Raw genomic sequence first — 23,037 nt, 5'->3', positions numbered from 1 at the left:
AGGTCAAAGGAACTGCCTGAAGAGCTCAGAGACAGAATTGTGGCAAGGCACAGATCTGGCCAAGGTTACAAAAAAAATTCTGCTGCACTTAAGGTTCCTAAGAGCACAGTGGCCTCCGTAATCCTTAAATGGAAGACGTTTGGGACGACCAGAACCCTTCCTAGAGCTGGCCGTCCGGCCAAACTGAGCTGTCGGGGGAGAAGAGCCTTGATGAGAGAGGTAAAGAAGAACCCAAAGATCACTGTGGCTGAGCTCCAGAGATGCAGTCGGGAGATGGGAGAAAGCTGTAGAAAGTCAACCATCACTGCAGCCCTCCACCAGTCGGGGCTTTATGGCAGAGTGGCCCGACGGAAGCCTCTCCTCAGTGCTAGACACATGAAAGCCCACCTGAAGGACTCCAAGATGGTGAGAAATAAGATTCTCTGGTCTGATGGGACCAAGATAGAACTTTTTGGCCTTAATTCTAAGCGGTATGTGTGGAAAAAACCAGGCACTGCTCATCACCTGTCCAATACAGTCCCAACAGTGAAGCATGGTGGTGGCAGCATCATGCTGTGGGGGTGTTTTTCCCAATTGAGCATCTCTGGAGAGACCTAAAAATGGCTGTCCACCAACGTTTACTATCCAACCTGACAGAACTGGAGAGGATCTGCAAGGAGGAATGGCAGAGGATCCCCAAATCCAGGTATGAAAAACTTGTTGCATCTTTCCCAAAAAGACTCATGGCTGTATTAGAACAAAAGGGTGCTTCTATTAAATACTGAGCAAAGGGTCTGAATACTTAGGACCATGTGATATTTCAGTTTTTCTTTTTTAATAAATCTGCAAAAATGTCAACAATTCCGTGTTTTTCTGTCAACATGCAGTGCTGTATGTGCATTAATGAGGAAAAAAAATGAACTGTGAATGATTTTAGCAAATGGCTGCAATATAACAAAGAGTGAAAAATTTAAGCGGGTCTGAATACTTTCCGTACCCACTGTATATATATATATATATATATATCTCATCAAATCGTTCAGCCCAAAAACTTATATTGTTTTTGTCAGTGTTTATTTAAAAAAAATTCAGTTATAATTTGAGACAGTAAATTTTAACCGATGAATTGTAAATATGATATATTATAATATATTATAATATATATGCTATGATTTTACTGTAAAATTTGTTTCTGTAAATTGTAGGAATCCTATTTGCTTCTCTTTTCTGTAGCTTTCAGCAGTCTGTAAAAATATACCTCAGGTTTCTTGTCAAATCTCTTTGTACAGCCAATCGCATAGTCTTTCTCGTTTTAGATGTGTTTTGTGTGTTCTGTCAATGCTGCCACTCAGTCTTTTTGCCACTCAGCGGGCGGAGCCGTACTCACTCCAGCTGATGGTGATGTCATGTGTATACCCTCTATAAGCTGTTTAAAATATGCATTCTCCTGCTCAATTTCGAACATAGAGATGGTGTAATTACATGTCTTGTGGAGTGCTTTTGGAGTATGAATTTTGTAAATTTGTAATTTTAACTGTTTGTAAACGGAGCTTCAGTGTGGACTTCCTTAGGATTTCTTATCCTTTAGCGCGCTCTATAAGACCAGTGACTAGTCAACGTCAAGCTTAAAGCATCATGGCAGAGCATTAAATTTGACTAGTCGACTAATCGACCAGTCTGTGCAAGCCCTACAAGTTAATAAGACTTTTTGCATTTTAAAGAAAATTTGAATGCTGGGGTTGCACAAGTAGTCGCCAGGGTATTACTATGCAGTTTTAAGATGGTTCTGAGTGTGTTTTAGCATATTGATATGTGGTTACTTGTATGTTTGTGGTGGTTGCTAGATGTGTTTACTGGCTCAAGTCAAAAAAACTCACCTTCATTCCCATTTCCCTATCCCCAAAAAACTAAAAGTACTGAATTCAGACCATCTTTAAATGAACTGCAAGCTGCAATCATAAGACCCTACTCTCAAACCTAAATAATGTTTTAAATGTTCAGATGCAAAACCCTCTAAAAGCCAGCTTGGTCAAAAATGAGATAATGATACTGAGTGAATGCATACACATAGTATATGTCCATCAAGTACTTTTACTTACAACTCGCTAAATCCCAGCCTCAGCCCAATCAGAAGTACTGATACTTATAGTACTCAGATACTTAGAAAACCTATACATAGGAACCTGATAAAAATGCTTATTTTAAAGAAAAATGTCAGATGGACTTAGAGGCTTTTGCATCTGAACTCCTCAAATACAGACATAATGGCCACCTCAGGAGCTTCCATTATTTAGAGGCTGCATTTAAAAAAATAGTCCAAATAAAATATCTAAACACTGTTGACAGCCTGAGTCAAAAGAGCCCACCCACATGTCTCAGTGTTGTTCTAATACAGAGATATAGCTTGTTTATTTTACTCTATGGTTGCTAGGGCCCAGGGATGCTGGCCCACTGACAATGTTGAACCAATTTAAAATTAATTAATTAAAATTAATTTTTTACGTTATAAAATTATTCTTTCAGTAACAAAATGTGAAGTATACCAGATGTGTAAAGGTAGTACTCACTGTTAGGTCTTCCCCCCGCAGCACATTTCCTGAGAGGTCAAGGTGGGTGAGAGTGTTTGTAATGACCTGGTTCGCAATCAGTGATTGAGCAAGGCTGTTCACCCCTACAATCACAGCAGGAAGACAAAGGATGTCAATGTTATAGCACTGTGTGATCACAGATGGAAGATGTGGGACATTGATATTTATCTGATGAAACTTCAGATTTCCAGCGATAAGTAATTTGTATGTTCACATTGACAGCAAAAATGCAAAATGATGCAACACAAACACATCCAATACACAATCAGGCCCATCTATCCACCCAAATGACAATTAGTAAAATATGAGTTTTAGCTTTGATGCCTATCTACCTATCATCTTATTCATTAATTTGGCTCTGTGCATGTCCTGCATGTGTTGAGGCTATCTGCACATCTGGCCTGGAGCAAGTCAAATCACTCACCTACAAGGCTTTTTGGGAGGGATATAGTAAAGTCACTGTTTGGGTGGGATAAATTTTAATTTTACCAATGAAAGAACTTTTTTTGAGGAAAGTCTCAGTGTGCTCAGTGGCCTAATAGCTTCTTGGTTTGGGGTGGGTTTAGTTTCAAAGCAACAAATCCAGTTTGACATGAATGACCAAAAGGGGAGAGCACAGTGGCACAAAGGTGTGAATGTCCCATGAAAAATAAAATGTTTTGAGGCGATTACTTGCTATGGCAACAAATGGCTGTTGCATGGAATACCTCAGTAACATCCCATTTGTATATATTTTATATTTCTATATATTGCATATAACTGTGCATGATAGAAAAATGGGAATGAAATATTAACCTAGGAAAATATGCGCTATTGATGTGCTTGTCCGGAGTATGGAAGCTGAATAGTAGCGTGATCACTGCATGGCAGTTACCTTGGAGGTGCCAGTGCGATCATTTGCATTTAACTCAAAACAGTCCATTATTTTTGGTCATACAGATAAGAATACTACATCTTTTGTATCTCTGAAAGGTTTACTTTAACTTATGTGCACTCAAAATAACAACAAAACATTGTGCTTTTGTAAAACAATGAAAGCAAACTGTGCGGTTTCTGTTGTCTAGGTCTCTGTGAAACCGAAACTCCATGTTTGTTTCACAGACATGAAAAAATATATCTATAGAAAGCTATTTCTATTTTAAAGAAATCAATTTAAATTGAAAACAAATATTTTCCAGACTTCTTTACTGCAGCTGAAAATGCATATGAAAATATGATGTTAAGGCAGTCTTCTTGCAGTTTTTTTCCCTGAAGCATTCATAATTATTACTTCTGCAGTGCACTGTTGCAAGCTTTATTTGTGGGCTTGAGCGTTGATATCCCAATAACAGTGAAAATTTACACTGCACACAAAAAGCGATTGGGAAACAGTTTTGTTTGCAGTTTAATGCACTTGCAACTCTTAAAAAATAAAGCATGGCACACCTCTTTAAAGGCATGTGGAACAACAATCATTTTATTTTTATTATCTTGTTTTCATAATAATTGGAACCCAAAATCAAAATCAAAGCTATAAAACTTGACATCGCAAACTTGATCATCTTCAAGATCAATCACAATATAAATTGTCAGATTGCCCACCCCATTATTAACTTATGTGCGTTTGTTAAGGAAAGGGATCAGGTATCTAGAACACATCAAATGGTCACAGTTTGATATTTAAAAAAAAAAAAAAAAAAAAAAAAAAAAAAAATTTATACTCAAAACGTAAGAAGGATAGAGTTTTGATTTTCATTACACAAAACAAACATAACACGTGCAACAATAGTGACTTGACTTTCATAATGTCTATGTTTTTGGTATGACGGACATGTCTTTTTCTTTTCGTTGCTTTTGGCTTGCAATTTGACAAGGGATTTTTTTTGTTTGTTTTTTTTTTACATCCAGGTAGTGTCAGTGTCTCTATATAACTGTCCATTTATATACAGTTTATCTACGACAAGTGATACTTGTTTTCCTTCCTCTCTATGTCTTTTCATAATTGGTATAAGTCTTTTCCGCCTTTCCTGTATTTCTTGTGGAAATTAATCGTTAATTCCATAGTGCGTTCCACATAACTCTTTGCCTTTACTTTTAACTAATTCTTTGTGTTTGTAGTGTTTAAATTTTGCCACTATTGGTCGGGGTCATTTGGTACCTGCTATCTGGTTGTTTTGGTGACTGAGACGGTGGACGCAATGAAAGGTGATCTTCTCTAATGTTTCTTTTGGGATCTTCAGATTTGTGTGCATAAATTCTTTTATTGCGTCGTCTTCTGGGTTGTTTTGTGTTTGTTCAGGAATTCCTGAGAATCCGAGAATTATGATCAATAACGAATGCAACTCAGAAAATCTGTGTAGATTTTTGCGAATAACCAATTGTTTTAACAATCGACTATCAGTGCTGATTAATCTGATCAACCTGATCAAAACTGATCAACCGCGCTGGGAAGACTCCACGGAATCAGAGGACAGCACAACAAACATAGAGGTATGTGTGCTAGAATCAAATCAATAACAAACTGGCAATACTCGAACTTCTACACCAAGACATAAAAGACTTAAAAGTTTGGAATTCAGCCAAACACAAATTTCATCCTTGCAAAATGAGAACAATGGACTGCAAATCAAGATAACAACTATCACAACACAAATGGATAAAGTCACAAAGGAAAACAAACTTCTAAAAGAAACTGTCCATGATCTTCAGTTTCGTAGCATGCGAGACAACCTAATTTTCTCAGGAACTCCTGAACAAACACAAAACAACCCAGAAGACGCAATAAAAGAATTTATGCACACAAATCTGAAGATTCCGAAAAATACATTACAGAAGATCACCTTTCATCCTGTCCACCGTCTCGGCCACCAAAACAACCAGATAGCAGGTACCAAACGACCCCGACCAATTATGAAAAGACATAGAGACAAAGGAAAATGAGTATCACTTGTCATAGATAAACTGTATATAAATGGACAGTTATATGGAGACACTGACACTACCTGGATGTAAAAACAAACAAACAAACAAACAAAAAACCCTCGTCAAATCGCCAGCCAAAACAATGAAAAGAAAAAGAAATGTCCGTCATACCAAAAACAGACATTATGAAAGTCAAGTCACTATTGTCGCACATGTTATGTTTGTACTGTGTAATGAAAATCAAAACTCTGTCCTTCTTACGTTTTGAGTATAAATGAGGAGTGAAAGTACAACAATTACAAATCAGACTAGTCGATTGTGAGAGGAAGTATATATGTTCATATGATGTATATAGGGTGCAAGACTTTTGTGTATGCATATGCATGATTATATACATGTTACCTTGGTTTATTCATGTCACATATAAAGTTTGTTAGCTGGAATGTGAGGGACATCAATTCACCAATTAAAAGAAATAAGATACTGAATCACCTTAAAAAATTAAAAGCTGATAATGCATGTTACAGGAAACACACTTACATGAATCGGAAATGAAGAATCTTTAAACTACACAATACACCCATATTTACAGTGCTTCATACAATTAAAAAAAAAAAAAAAAAAAAAAAAGGAGTAGCTATATTAATCAACAAAAATATATTGATTTCAAACAACACAGAAATATCAGACCCAGAGGGACGTTATATTATTATAAATGCATCTATAAACAATACAAAAATGAATATTGCTAACATTTATGGGCCCAACACAGACAACGATGAAATATTCCAAAAAAGTTCTCTCAATAATATCCACATTACCACAGTCTAAAATCATTATTGGAGGTGATTTTAATACAGTCCTTAATCCCTCTTTAGATAAATCAAATAATACAAATCACACTAAAACATGGTGCTCCACAGACACAATAAAACAGTACATGACTGAACTCGGACTTAGCGATAGCTGGAGACTAAACAATCCCATAGCAAGAGATTACACTTTTCACCGGTACATAAATCATACTCATGCATAGATTTCTTTCTAGTAAGCAACTCCATTATTCAAGACCTAATAGACACAAAAATAAACCCAATTAAAGCTGCAAGCAGCGATGAAAGGGCCCTCGCACCCGGGCTCACCGCCGACCGGTGGCTTTAGGAAAACAGAATGGTGGGCAGTATGCTTTTAATATAGTAAATATAGGAAGAATATGTCAGTCATTAATGTAAATGTAAAACATGTTGGACATTGCATGTTTGAGTTAGTGTAAAACAATACACAGGTGGCACTATCATCATAACCGAATATTGGCCTTTACATGTATTGAGGTCAGCACTCTTACCGAACAAGTGGTTTGGAGCAGATCGGACATTGCATGTTTAAGTAAGTGTAAAACAAGCCATTTCATGTTGCCAGCAGGTGGCACTATGATTGCAACAGAATACTGGCCTTCACATGTGTTCAAGTCAGGACTCTTATTGAACAGGTGTGGGTTTGGGGCAGATCTTCGCAAAAACTCAAGATCTTCACAATTTAGCATCGCAAAGGCCTTATGATAACACTCAGCAAGTCTGAAAATGATCGGATTGCAACTGTAGGAGGAGTTCGTTAAAGTATGAGGCCTGAAAATGGCAAAAAAAAAAAATAAAAAATAAAAAAAAAACGCACAAAAATTGTACAGGAAATTCAATATAACGGACTTCCTGTTGGGTTTCGGATGTTGCGCTAGGAGACTTTTTTGTAGGTATTGGTGTGTTACACGTGTACCGAGTTTCGGACATGTACGTGAAACGTAGCTCGAGGCGCACTCCGTAGGTGGCGCTATTGAGCCATTTTGCCACAACTACTTCTGAAACCTGTATCAGACGTAAATTATCGCCAGGTCTGACACGTGTGCAAAGTTTTATGAGTTTTCGAGCATGTTTAGGCCCACAAAAAATGCAATTCACTTTGGAGAAGAAGAAGAACAAGAAGAAGAACAAGAAGAAGAACAAGAAGAAGAAACAGAGCAATTCCAATAGGGTTCTCACTCTGCAGTGCACGGGCCCTAATTATTATTTCAGACCATGCACCAATCATGCTTATGCTTAGCAATAAAAATCTTGCAAAAATCAAACAAAGATGGAGAAGGAATATATCCTTGCTTCAAGACAAAGAATTCAATGAGTACTTTAAAAAGGGAATGGACATCATTCTTAGAAATAAATGATACACCAGGCATATCTGCATCGACATTTTGGGAAACCGCAAAAGTTGTTTTAAGAGGAAAAATAATATCATATTCCACATATAAACATAAGACAAATCAGAAGCAAGAAGAAGAGTTAGAAAATAACTTAAAAATATTAAATAACATATACTCCAAAAACCCTAGTGTACAGACCTTAAATTAAATGAATAAATGTAAAAATAAATTGGAAGAAATTACTCTTAAAAAAAGTACAATTCCAAAAACAATGATTGAAATCCTTACACTTTGAACATAATGATAAATCTGGGAAATATCTTGCTAATCTACTTAAAATAAACAGAAAACACTGATAACCACCATTATAAAATAACCATTTAGAAAATAAAATAATACATAATCCACAAGAAAAAAATAAAACATTTAGGACTTTTTATAAATCATTATACAGTAATATGCAAAAGAAAAACTGACTTATTCTTAAAAAGTACCAGATTACCAACATTAAATCCCATACAAATACAAACAATAGAAGAACCATTAACAATAGAGTTACACAGGAAAGCACTTTTTTCATTATCAAACAATAAACCCCAGGCCTAGACGGTTACCCATCAGAATTCTATAAACACTTTTGGTCAACAATTTCACCATTATTTCATAGAACGACAGAAGACATAAAGCATCAATCTGCTATACCACAACATATGAACACAGCACTAATTACAGTATTGCTAAAACCAAATAAAGATCCATCTCTATGCTCCAGTTATCACCCACTGTCACTTATAAATATGAAAATAATCAGTAAAGCCTTAGCAACACGTCTAGAATCAGTCATGCCAACACTTATTCATCCAGACCAAACAGGCTTTGTCAAAGGATGGCACTCCTCCAATAATACTCGTAGATTATTCAACATAATACATAACTCCACTAAACAAAAAACAAATACAGTTATTCTCTCACTTGATGCTGAAAAGGCTTCTGACAAGGTAAACTGGGACTTTCTATATGCAACATTGGAAAAATATGGATTTGGGAATTTTTTCATAAACTGGATTAAGTTATTATACAACACACTGTCAGCATCAGTTATTACAAACGATGTCATATCACCACCGTTTCTACTACAACGAGGGACTAGACAAGGATGCCCTCTATCTCCACTACTCTTTGCACTATTTATAGAACCCTTAGCAGCAGCCATCAGACAAACTGACAATATTGTAGGATATAGATGTGACAATACTGACCATAAAATATCATTATATGCAGATGACATTCTACTTTATATACAAAACCCAGAGAAATCTCTGACAGAAATCATCAAACGCATTAATGACTACTTAAACATATCTGCATTCAAGGAAATTTCAATATCAGACCTGCCACAATTCAGCAACACCATCAGTAAACACAATTTTTTAAATTTGGTGGAAAAACTAATAAAATAACTGGGAATCCCCTTTCACTACATACATACATACATACTCACCAATATGGAATAATCCAGACTTCACCATCAATAAACTCCCACTAGTTAATAAAGACTGGATTGAAAAGGGTATCCTGTATTTACATCCCCTCTACATGAATAATACCTTTATACCGTTTACAGAATTATCAAAAATCTTTTCTCTCAGTTTCTTTTTCTTTCTCTTCTTCCTCCCTTCTTCTCTCCATTGTCTTGAAGGTTAACAGGGGTAGTAAATATTAAATAGTAAATATTACTGGTGGAGGATAGGGCTGCCCTGGGCTGGCCAATCCTTCTGATGGTCCTCATCCACACAAGTACTGGGGAGATACACCTGCCTTGAGAGTTTTTTTTGTTTTTTGTTCCCTTGATGGATTCTGAGGGTGGAGGGAGAGGGGGGAGGAAAAAGAAATGAAAAAATATGGGAAAAAAAAGAGGGGAAGAGGGGAGAGTGAAAGGGAGGGAAGGGAAAGAATCTTATTCTTCAGGCAGGTGTGTGTTAGGCATCTGTGTTGGCTGTTGGGTGAAGGATTTATATGTGGATATACTTGGAAATCCTTATTATTATTATTATTATTATTATTATTATTATTAAGGGAGAGGGGTAGGGGAAGAAGAAGGAAAGGGAAAAATCGCTTAAAGAAATGAATACTCTCAACATCCACAATACTTCACTCCTATATATAAATGTGAGTTCTGTGTTTTTTGTGATCAGCTTGTTTTGTGTCGTCTTGGCTGTGTTAATCTGTATGTGTACTTCGTGTATTCTTTGTATGCATATTAATAAAAAAAAGTGCATATTGCAGATTAAAGATGTACAGAAAAATAATGCAGGAACTACATTTTCTTTAAAATATGCTTTAAAATACACTAAGGCTTCTCGAGTCGTTTTTGTGAGAGAACTGTACTTCCGAATCTGAAAACCACCAAAACTGGAAGTGACGTAATGAGAGGGCAAGATGTGTTCGGACGCGGAGGAAATTTTAAATGTTGAAGCCTGCTATGCGGCCGAGAGAGCAGGGACAGGCCAGGATTAGACAGAACAATGGTCAGAGGAGACAAATTGTGTTTTGGTGTGAGGAGAACAGGGCAGGTGTCTTGTTGACGTTAGCTAAGGATATGCATTCACGCCATAGCAAAGTTAGCATAGGTCAGCTACACTGTAAAAACTCCAACTTGCAAATTGTTCACTCAGTTTAAAAATTTAAGTCAAGTGGACACATTTTTAAGCAAAATGTTGAGTTTACACATAAAAACAAGTTAACTCAATGTTTACTATATTTTTCTCAATGAACACAAATAAAGTTGAGCAAACTCAGTATTTTTATTTCTTCATTTGAGCGGTCAACTTGACATTATTGCGCATGCGCAAAGTGCCGTCGCTGAACTATACACGGAGTTTACTGCTTCAAACATAAACAACGATGGCAAAGGGAGTGGATGTCTTCTTTTAAGGTAAGTTCTTTCTGCCCAGATTTAATATAGAAAGTAAGCCAGATAAACTACACAGTTAGGTTTGTAAATGTTCTTTAAAGAAAGAATAAACATTGTTGAATGAAGTCTGGCGGCTAACTAGTTAGCTAGCTTTGTTTTTCCAAGCACAATCAGTTAACGTTAGCATTTGCAAGGTATGTATACAGATATATTTTTATATATACAGTTCAAATGTCGATTAAAGAGTATATAATTAACCAGATAGAGGTTAATTATGTGTTGTATTTCGTTGTGCTAGGCGATGTAACTTACTAGTTTATCTGGCACACAGTTGTTGTTGTTGTTTTGTTTTTTTTTTTTTCCGCGATACCAAAATGTGATTATTTACATAAACAATCACTTGTAAGTCTGAAATGAGAGTCAACGTCTGAGATAAAATCGCCTGTGTGTCAGTAAATTTGATCCGTGCATTAACGTTAGCCTCATAAACCTGCTGATATTTGTTCCGTTAATGTTACAAAAAAAAAAAAAAAAAAATAAATAAATAAATAAAAAAAAAAATAAAGACAACACTCACTCCTCTTGACTGAACAAATTTAGCAGCTTCAATAAGAGTCAGTTTATTCCATACAGTGAAGATATGCAGTATTTTTTTATACATGTATTTTTTGTATTATTTCTGACTTATTTCTGTACTGGTAAAAACTAGTCCTTATCCAGATTTTATTATTATTATTTTTGTTATGTTTTAAACATTTAATGTCAATATTTAGTAGGAAATATAATTTTTTTTTTTTTTTTATTTTTTTTTTTTTTTAGCAGGACACAAAGCCAGAGGATGTCCACACCAAGGGGATGAAGATGAGCATCTTAACTATTACTGGAAGATGATGTTGTCATCCACTCAAACCTAAAGGTGCCTAGGATGTAGTACTAGAGACGCAGATTGTGTTGGAATATATACATGGCCTTACCACTGCTGTTGCTGTCCTCTTTGGCTTAATTTAGATCATCCAAAAAAATGAAAATTCTGTCATCATTTACTCACAGCCATGTCGATCCAAACCCATAAGACATTTGTTCATCTTTAATACACAAATGAAGATATTTTTAATGAAACCTGAGATATTTCTGTCCATTCACTGAAAAACTATTCACCTAAAATTCTGATGCTTCAAAATGTTCATAAAGAGATTGTAAAACAAATACATAAGAATCGAATGGTTTAAACAAAGTCTTCTGAAGAGACGTGATCACATTACACATCACGCATTTCACACTAAATGCTGCTCCATCTCTGCAAGTGCTGTGAGTTTGAGCCTTATATAACATGTATTAAAAAAAAAAAAACAGAAATTGTATTATATTTTAGTTTTCTATACAGTGATAGCTTAAAAGCTATGTCAATTAGCACTGCATTATAAGTACACTCTAAAAAGATGGTTCTTTAAAGGTCTATTTAGAACCGAGTTTAGGTTTTTTTTTTTTTTTTCCTGGCTTTTTAAAAAAAAAAAAAAAAAAAAAAAAAAAAAAAAAGTAACTGTCAAAACACCTCATTACTCATTTTCTGGACATCAACTATCCAGCTACACAGACTATCAACACAGTTTCAACAGGTGAAGTTCTTTCTTACAATGTCTATAAAATGTTAACTTTCATATTGTAACTTGTTTCCCATTGCCAATAATGTCTTTTTCTTTTTTTTTGGTTTTTTTTTTGTGTGACCAGCTCTGTTCGGTTAAGGATACTCTCTTCTCCACTAAGTAATAGAGGTAATGAGTTTATTCATTGTTAGATTTTTCTTAAAATTATTACTTGAGTCTATGCTTAAGTGTTAAAGCTATATAAAACTATCCTAAGATCCCACTTTAAATCACTTTTTCTTTTTTTTTAAATATTTTGAAGGGCATACTGCTTATATGTCAATTTTTGCTTATGGCCTTCATAAGCATAATTGTTTTTACATAAACACATGGACACTCTTTAACTGTAAACTCAACTGTGTATTTCAGATGCATCATATTCACAACCTCATCATCTGCAGAGAAACTGCCACTCAATCACACCACATTGATGGGCTTAAAGGCATCACAGAGGATCCTGAAGATACATTATTCCTGGAAATTTTGTCATTTATTTTCTATTTCTATTTTTACTTTCTGATGTATTTTTTTCATGTTCATTGTCAACTGTCATTTATTATTTGTATTTAGCCAATAACTGTTTTTAGAGCATTTTCATTTTTGCTTCAAGTTCATGTCAATTAAAAAAAATAAAGTACCTAACTGAAACTACATGCTGTTTTGTTTAGTTTTTGTGTGAGTGTGTAAAACCCTAATACAGGCTAAAATACATTATAGGAAAAACAAAAATGTTAATAGATAATATATGTAAATAATATTAATAAGTAAAACTAGTATCAAAGGTATAAATATACTAATATTAATGAAAATAAACTATTTTCAAATGTACTATTTTCTAAATCCTATTTCATGCATCCCTACAATTGCGTCTCTTCAGGAGACTTAAACTGCTCAATTCATATTAACTTATATATTTATTTAATTATTTATGATCTCTTTATGAACGCTTTGAAGTTTTGGGTGAACAGCCTTTCAATACAGAAGTCTCTCAAATTTCATTAAAATATTTTAATTTGTGTTGAGTGTGAACAACGGTTTAGAACAACATGGGAGTGAGTAAATGATAAATTTTCAGAATAATTTTGGTTGAATTATTCCTTTAAGTGTTGTGTTAATAGTTGAAATATTTTGCTTCTTGATCCAGTGTGTTTGTTGCATTATGGATGCGCCAAAATAATAGATGGAGCAAGATGAACGTTTAAAATGACGGTAAAGTTTAGCTTCCTTTAAATTATATAAAAGTTTTTTTTTGTGACTTTTGATTTAAAACTTTACTTAAGGCTGCAGAATTTTAATATTTTTAATGTTACATTTTTCTGGCACTTAAAAAAATAATTTTTAAGTGTGTGTTTTTTGTTTAAGAGTGTTTTTATTGTAAATAGTCACATCCTAGTTACATCATAGTTTGAGTGGAGAAAAGCTAAATTGTGTTCATTTTGCAGAATGCCAATAAATACTTTCTGTAATGATGACAAAATCTTGTTTGTGTTATATTTACAGTATTGTTCATACTGCATGCATTTGTATTCTTAAAGGATGTGGAGGAGCATACAATGTGGCTTAGAGTCTGGATGTAAGATTTAAAGTTATACATTTAAATAGTAAAAAATGCAGTTGAGTTGGCTTAAAATACTAAAGCAACCGGCTGCAAAGCTTTTTTTGAGGTTACTGAACTTCAAGCAAAAAATTACTGGCACAACTTAGTTCTTGAAGTTCAGTAAACTCAAAAAAGCTTTGCAGCTGGTTACCTTAATATTTCAAGTTGACTCAACTTAACAATTTAAGTTAATCTGCTGCAAAGCATTTTTGAGTTTACTGAACTTCAAGAACTAAGTTGTGCCAACTCTGACTGGTAGTTCACTCAACTTAACTGAAGTTCACTGAACTTTTATATATGAGTTGGCACAACTTCCCTCCTTTAAAGTTGAGTAAACTCAAAATTGCTGTGCAGCAGATTAACTTAATTTTTTAAGTTAACTCAACTTTTTATTTTTTACAGACAGGGGAGTTAAAAATTAAGTATGAATAAGGGAAAAACAAACAACAAAAGAAAACAATCTGGGACTGGAGAGGGAAGACGAACGGCACCAAAGTCCACAGCCACCACTGCTCGCTGAATCTCCTCTTTTTAACGCCAATCACAGGTAACACTCCACACCTGTCCCCAACTCTCGCTCTAGACAAGATGAAACCACGGCACAACACCACCTAGTGGACAAATGCTAATAAACACTCTGGCCGTAACACCTCCGCTCTTAAAACAGGTCCCAAAAAAGGGAACTCTGCAAACACATATAATAATAATAATAATAATAATAATAAACAAAAAAACTAAACAAAAACACAAATATTACATACACAATCAAACATGTTTACAATGGCAGTACAAATTTGAGGGCTCCCATACAAATGTCACTTACCCCCCTCTCCTCTCATCACCTACCCAAACTCCATTTTCAGTATCTTCAGGCGCCTTGAAAACACCAAAACTAAAAGAAAGGGCAAATTATCTTTAACAACAGATTTTATTCATCAACAGGAGAACGAGACAAAGCATCCGCCATAACATTATCCCGCCCTCGAATATGGCGAATATCTAAACTGTATGGCTGTAACAAGAGAGCCCAATGAATAAGTCGCTGGTTAGGGCTTCGCAACGATTGTAAAAACGTAAGCGGATTGTGATCTGAAAACACAACTACAGGCATTGAACCACCTCCTATATACACATTGAAGTGCTGCAAAGCCCACACCAAAGCCAATGTTTCTTTCTCAATTGTAGAATAATTAAGTTCATACAAATTAAATTTCTTCGAAAAGAAACTAACTGGCCGGTCAACTCCATCGTCATCTTTTTGTAATAACACAGCTCCTGCACCCATTCGACTTGCATCGACTTGGATCTGGAACGCTCGATCCCACCGAGGCGCAACTAAAACAGGGACAGTACTCAACAGAAGTTTCACATTATCAAATGCCCGCTTGCAGTTTAAAGTCCACTCAAACTTTCGTTTGGTCTTCAACAAATCGGTTAGCGGAGCCACTACAGTTGAAAAATTTGCGCAAAAACTGCGATAATATCCAATCATCCCCAAAAATCTCATCAGCTCCTTTTTAGTACTAGGAGCGGGGAATCTATCAACAGCGCGCACCTTTTCCCGTATCAGACGCACCTCCCCCTGTCCCACTACTTTTCCCAGGTAAGTTACAGTAGCTTTTACGGACTCGCACCTCGCTAGATTAATGGTTAACTCGGCTTCGGTAAGACGAACAAACAAAGCACGCAAACGACGAAGGTGTTCATCCCACGTTTGACTATACACCACAACATCATCTAAATACACGGCACACCCTTCCAGCCCTGCGACCACTCGATTCATCAGGCGCTGGAAGGTAGCTGGAGCATTTCGTAACCCGAAGCTCATTACGTTATAAGAGTACAGCCCAGATGGAGTAATAAATGCAGAAAAAACTTGTGCTCGGGGAGTTAAGGGAACTTAATAATAATCCTTCAAAAGATCAATCTTGGTTACAAACTTAATAATAAGATGGCTTCGCAAGGCCAGCATTTAACAAACACTTAACCTCAGCCTCCAAAATTTTCTGCTTATCAGGAGAGACACGATAAAACCTCTGTTGAACTGGCAAAGAATTTCCAACATCGATATCATGATGTATCAAATCAGTGCACGAAGGAGTATATGAAAAAGTGAAGGAAACTCAGTTATCAAATCAATCAGTTGTTGACAGTCTTGTTTAATCAAATGTGCCAACATAACATCCAACTTAGTCAGTTGCTCTGAATTAAGAAGTCAAGGTTGAATAATACAGTCAGATCGAACTTTCTCCTCTTCAGTACGATCTGTAGCTGTACCCGAAGAGAAAGTAGTCACCTCTGTAACCAAAGCCACTGGTTTGATTTCAGTACCAGAGACAGCATTCTCATGTGCACGACAAAAATAAGGTTTTAACAAATTCACGTGACAAAGTTGGGTAGATTTCCTCCTATCTGGAGTCGAAACGATATAATTTTGATCTGATACCCATTTAAGAACACTGTAAGGTCCAGTAAATCTCGCTAAAAAAAGACGATCCGGTAACCGGTAGCAACATTAAAACTTGATCTCCGGGACTAAATTCGCGACGCTCAGACCGACGATCAATCCAGGTCTTCATTTTTAACTGGGCTTTACCTAGGTTTTCACGGGCTAGTTTACATGCCAAATATAACCGACGTCGAAAACCATTTACATAGTCCAAAAGATTAACTGGTGTTTCAGTTTCAATAGCACCGTTCATCAAAAGTGCCAGCGGACCTCTTACTTTGTGACCAAACACCAAATCATTAGGGCTAAAACCTAGACTCTCCTGAAGAACTTCGCGTGCTGCCAACATCAACCATGGGAGTAATTCTTCCCAATCCTTATTTAATTCATTGCAGAATGCTTTCAACAACTGCTTTAATGTTTGGTGAAAACGTTCAAGACTTCCCTGGCTTTCCGGATGATATGAAGTACTCTTATGATGGATCACACGCAATTGTTGTAACACCTGAGCAAACATGCGGGACGTGAAATTAGTTCCTCTATCAGTTTGGATAACCTTTGGAATACCAAACACTGAAATAAACTTAGACAGCGCTTTCACAACTGCCCTAGTGGTGATGTTTCGTAAAGGAGAAGCAGCGGGGTAATGAGTCGTCTGACACATTACTGCTAATAGACAGGTAGAACCAGCTTTAGACGGATTTAGCGGGCCCACACAATCAGCAGTTAAATACTCAAAAGAAGTGCTCACGACAGGGATGGGATACAGGTAGGTTTGCCTACCATTTGGCATGTGTGGCATGTCTTAATAAAACTCGCCACATCTCTTTTCAGTCAAGGCCAAAAAAAAGCGCATTACGCTGTGGTAGGTTTTTTTAACCCCTAAGTGTCCAGCTACATCGCCATGTGCTGTTTTTAGCACCATATTGCGTAATCCCTCTGGAATAACGATCTGAAATATGGGTTCACCCAAAGCACGATCACTACACGGTGTCCACTTACGAACCAAAACGCCATCTTTTATAAAATAACCAGAAGCTGCATTTTCAATGTCATCATTAGACTGAACAGCCGCAAAGAAAGTGGTTAATCCGGCATCTTTTCCTTGAGCCTTAATTAGCTCATCACGGGAAATCGAAAGAGGAAGCAAAGACAAGTTGGCTAACGGATCAAAAGAAAGGTTTTCTAATTCATCTTTATCTCGGATCACCCTTATTTTGGCACTTATCTCTCGAGTTACAGCGCAAGAGACGAAAACACCAGGGAAATCTTTGGCACTCATATCAGGTTCAGCAGACAAAGTTGGAGTTTCTTTCACAATAGGGGGTGTCACAGCACGCCACACGTGGTTTCCAGCCAAATTATTTCCCAAAATCAAATCTACACCTTCCACAGGTAACAAAGGTCGTAACGCAATCTCAACTTCTCCAACTGAATTTTGTGTAAAGGAGCAGAAAATATTTTTTAACCCAATTCCTTAGTTCAGAACACTGTTCCCAGTACTAGATTCAGAAAATAATTTTAATTCTGAGTCTAAAATAAAGGATTCTGAAGACCCCGTGTCGCGCAAAATTTTGACAGATACTTTACCAGGACAGTTAACCAAGGAAACAAATCCCGTTGTAATAAAAGGACCATAATCTGTCTGATTCCCCACATACTCATCTGCATTTTGTTTTCCAACAGAAATTTCCCCAAAACACGATCGTTCGTTACAAGAATAAACTGACGCAAGTCCGACCGCTTTAGTAGAAGACTTAAACTTACCTCTCAACACTGGGCATTCTTTTTTCCAGTGGCCCTTTTCCAGGCAATACCTACAAGAGGAGTTTGGATCAACTTTTTTAGGCCCACACACAACATTTGACATTGATCGATCTAAATTGTCATAATTGCGCTCTTTTTGATAACCAATGGAATTTTTGTGAATCAACACAAACTCGTCCGCTAAAACTGCCGCTTCAGCCGCTGTTTTCACCTTTTGTTCATTTATGTAAGTCGCAGTCCGTTCGGGAATAATATTTTTAAACTGTTCCAAAATCACCAGGTCACAAAAACTATCAAAAGAATTTACTCCTAAGGAAGTGCGCCAACGATTAAAATGACTTGCAAGCTCTCGCGCAACTTCCACGAGTTTGTCTTTCTCCCATTTTCCAACCCCTAAATCGGCGATGGCAAGCTTCAGGGACAAGTTCATAAGCTTTTAAAATTGCGTCTTTCACGATTTTATAATCCCTTCAATCTACTGGTGAGAGTGAAATAAATACATCTTGAGCTTTACCCTCCAGAACACTTTGTAATAAAAGAGTACGTTCTGCATCGTTCCAACCCCGATCTTCAGCAACACTTTCAAACAAAGAAAAGAAAGTGTCTAAATTTTTCTTATTAAATTTAGGCAACAACTTGGTCATATTTGTAATATTTAAAGCTGTATTCGTGACCAACTGCTCACCAGAGGAATCAATACTTATGCTACCTATTTTCCCTTTGGCAACTAGTTTCAAACGTTCTGCCTCCTGAGCTAACTTAGCTTCTTGAATTCTTTGTTCACTCTTAAACTTCTCAAATTGCCGTTCACGCTCTCTTTCTTGAACTGGCATTTTATCTAATTCGAGCTGTCTATCTAATTCGCGTTCCTTACTTTGCAAATTCAAGAGTTCTAATTGTTGCTCAAAACCCGGTCTGTACCCCCGTCATACCAAGCGGCGCTGAAGTACTTCAGGTGACAACACTTCTTCAGATTGTGTGTCTACAGTTAAAATCATTCTCTCTACTAATTTCTCTTTTACAAGATCACGCAAGGCTTTTAATTTTGTGCTTTTAGTTACCGCTACCTCAAAGTTAAAATGCTCAACCACTTTACACAATTGCTCTTTTGTAAGCTCATTCAGTCCTTCTACAGTAGGAGCAGCCAAAAAGTCTTGTAATTTGTCCATCTTTGGTATTCAATGTAGTTTACTTATTTCGCTTTTCAAAGCCAAAATAAATGAAATTGCAGTTTTTTTTTGCCAAATCGCTCTAATTGCACAGACCAGAGGAAAACAAATTAAACAAACCAAAACCAAATAAACAGCACTATAATGCCAGAAGAACTTAAGAGCCATCCCATATCTATCTAGGACATTAACTAAATAACTCAACCCTAGTCTTCGGTACTCCCACATGCAGCTCAACGGCTAATCCGTCTACCCGCGTCCGACGTACCAAAAACAAAAAACTAAAACAAAAAACAGCGTTATCGCTCTACAGCCTAACACGGGGATGTACATGGCTCTGATGGTCTAACCCGTCTCACTAACACTTCTTGGCAATTAAAGCGCTTACCTCTGGTAATGTACAAAAAGGCTTAGTCCACCGCCAAAGCCTTAATACTTTGACTGCAGGACAATTTCTTCCTCTCCAGTCCCAGCCAAAATTATTCACATCAAATTCAAGTGTAGCATTTACGCAAACACTCCCCAAAACAATCCAAAAAAAGTATGTAACAAATATTAATCAAACTCATTCAATTATCTTGTTAACCAAATTATCTTACCAAACTTACTGAACTTACAGACAAGCCCCCATAATGTTACAACCACCTGGCTCTGGGTGAAGTAACATTACAAATAAGGGGAGGCCACACATGAAACTAAATTCAACAACTGAACATTTAATCAAAAATAGATCAAATTAATACAAAAATTAAGTATGAATAAGGGAAAAACAAACAACAAAAGAAAACAATCCGGGACTGGAGAGGGAAGACGAACGGCACCAAAGTCCACAGCCACCACTGCTCGCTGAATCTCCTCTTTTTAGCCTAAACGCCAATCACAGGTAACACTCCACACCTGTCCCCAACTCTCGCTCTAGAAAAGACAAAACCACAGCACAACACCACCTAGTGGACAAATGCAAAATAAACACTCTGGCCGTAACAGGGAGATAAACACGTTTTTGTTTCATATGTGCTTGTGTGGGAAATGTGAGGCCATGGTCATAGCTGAGGAAAGTCAGTGCTGCAGGAAGTTAAATACATACTGGGCCTTAGTGGAGAATGTCACCCCCACACTTGATGTGCAGTGCCTGACTCTGCACCCAGGCTTTGAGGCTTTCTGTTTAAACCCATATGTGCTACAGACAGTGCCTATATGCACTTCAGGCAGGAGCATGGACCTCTCCAGACCAGCAGACATGAGTATGTTTAAGGCAGAGATCATTTATTACTCTGAGCTCAATACTTGAATGTATAAATAAATAGTAAATTAAAGATTTGAATATCAAAACAATCTGAATAATTTTGTTTCTCAATTACAAGTTGCCTATATTTAGTTCACGACTACTTACAAATTCACACTTTAAAATATATTTAACGTGAGTTTCCATGGTTAAGCAGTTTATTAATTTTCCCTCTTCCTATAGGAGCATATACGCTTGTCAGTATGATGATTGGTAAATTTCAGTCAGTCCCACCCACAATTATGTTTATGACATAAGGACATAATAGTAAAATGTGCACGTCTGAAGTAGTGTTGAATTTGAAAATAGTGAAACAAACCTCAATCAGTGTTTAAAAAATATTGGATATCCCACTTGAAACTTAAGACTTAGCACTGAATCTGTCGCATATACAAATAAAACCAGACCACCGGGTATTGGATTAATAGGTTGGAAACTTCTAAACATGTTAAAAGCATCATATTAACAAAGGTATAGTGTTCGATCTGCTAAATAGATGTGTCCTTTGTAAAAAGAAACACCTAAATGTGAGCTACTGTTCTCTACAACAAACTGCATATTTTAAGCTGTGCACATTTCTGTGGTCCTCATTTACTCTACTCTGAACGCAAACTGACAGAGGAACTTCATTATGAGATCATCTGCGAAGCCCCGTCATCTCAGACTAATAGGTAATACTTTAAAATAAACTTTAGTTCTTCCATGACAACTCTCAGAAGATTTTATCATGGTAATGGATATGACAATGTTAATGTATTTGGTCTTGGCAGAATAGATCTGCTACGTTGCTGCTGAATTGCTGCTGCTGTTGGTTATTGCTGTAGTTGTAGATTATTGCTGCTACTGCTGCAAGCAAGTACAGGAACTTACTACTGCCAAAGCATATGGCGATACGGTGCTGTGAGTATTTAAGACATACTGCTGCTTCACAATAGCATACAAAATAACCCCCAAACAAAGCTGGTAGGAGATAACGAAACAGCTAAAATATGCATGCTGCCTGTAAGCATGAAAGCATTCTGCTGCTATACAAAGAATGCTTGTAATCATCCGTATAAAGGCAAAATAGAGAGACAAAACCCCCCAGAATAAGCAGATCTATTGCCAAGACATATGTACTGCTGCTCCTCCAAAGAGCCATGAGACCGCGTGTTTGCTATCTATGTGAGCCTGGGCCAGCTTTGCCGAATGGCTTAACGCTAGTGGACTATTGCTATGTGTACCTGACAGTTTGACCAGATAGATTAAACTAGTGACCCGAGTTAATGTGTTTCTGGGCTAGTGAAGCCCAGATAAGTTAACTAGTGGCTTAGCAATGTAAATCTGGGTGGTGTACCCTTAGGTTTATTTAACTAATGACCTAAATAACTATGTGTGTCTGAGCCAATAGCTCAAACTTACCTAGTTTGAAACACACACTATGTGTGTCTTTAACAAACAGGAATCACGCGGTAGGTTGATAGATGAAGTAACCCCCAGCAACCACTTGGCTCAGGCTCGGGTGGCCTGAGCAAATAGTTTTAAAATTAGTCTTTATTGTAATGGAGTTTCTGCTTTGCAGCGACTATGCTGTAATATTATTGTTATAACCATCTAGTTTCGCTATACATACTGCTGCTATTTATATTAATTGTGAACAAAAAAATGTTTGACCTTAAAATGCTATAAATGCTGCTGCTGAGAAAGTTATTCTCGATGACTGAATGCCTATGCAGGCTGCAGCTACTGCACAAAGAAAACTAAACTGCTGTAAACTTAATTAGGTTAATTAGGCATAAACTGTTAATTAGGCATACAAGTAGCTATGCAAGTTCTATTTCTGTGCAAGCTGCTGCAGTTACGATATTTAATCAGAATCTGCTAAGCATAATCTGCTGCTGCACTAATTGTGCTGTAAACCCTGTTAAATGTAAGAGTTAATTTACCATCCATGAGTTATCACTAAAGCACTTTCTGCTGCCGTTGCTACAGTATATTAGCGATAACAATTTGACTTGCTATGCATGCTGCTGCTAAAATTATTATTTCTAACCATGCATATGAATTTGCTATATATGGCATGCTATTAAATTTGCAGACATTGCAATCCGAATAGCTATGCATACTGCTACTACAGCTGCACAAAGTACTTAGAATTGCTATAGCCCTTTATTAAATAAACAATGCAATGAAATAATACTTATTTCGCTTTGGAGAGTTCACAAATCTGCTGTAAGCCTTGTTAAATAAGCAAAAGTCATAAAATGCCTATTCATCTGCTTACCATCCATGTGTTATCTAATCAATAAATTTCAATCAACTAAGGTACGTCTTACTGCCGCTGCTAAACTGGCAACATAATAATTGGTTTGCTATGCAGACACTGCTAATATTATTTGTTACTTCACATCTAAAATTGCTATACATGCTGCTGCTATTAAAATTTACTAAATGTGATCTAAATAGCTAAACATACTGCTGATACAACTGCACAAAAGTACTTAGAATTGCTATAAGCCTCTTTATTAAACAAGTGGACGCAATCAATAATGCCTATTTCACTTTGAAGAGTTTGCAA

General features: G+C 36.5%; 1 protein-coding gene across 1 annotated transcript in view; it reads right to left on the bottom strand.

Moving 5' to 3' along the window:
• LOC127177872 (F-actin-uncapping protein LRRC16A) overlaps nucleotides 1-23,037 on the bottom strand; it is a 426,319-nt gene that overhangs the window by 189,399 nt on the left and 213,883 nt on the right. The window contains exon 13 of the mRNA XM_051130392.1: nucleotides 2,547-2,650. Within this exon, the coding sequence (XP_050986349.1) occupies nucleotides 2,547-2,650 (104 nt within the window). The remainder of the gene's footprint in view (nucleotides 1-2,546; nucleotides 2,651-23,037) is intronic.

The sequence above is a fragment of the Labeo rohita genome, chromosome 16, assembly GCF_022985175.1.
Source record: "Labeo rohita strain BAU-BD-2019 chromosome 16, IGBB_LRoh.1.0, whole genome shotgun sequence".
Lineage (NCBI taxonomy): Eukaryota > Metazoa > Chordata > Actinopteri > Cypriniformes > Cyprinidae > Labeo > Labeo rohita.
The sequence above is the reverse complement of the archived record's forward strand: the minus strand, read 5'-3'. Positions and strand labels throughout refer to the sequence as shown.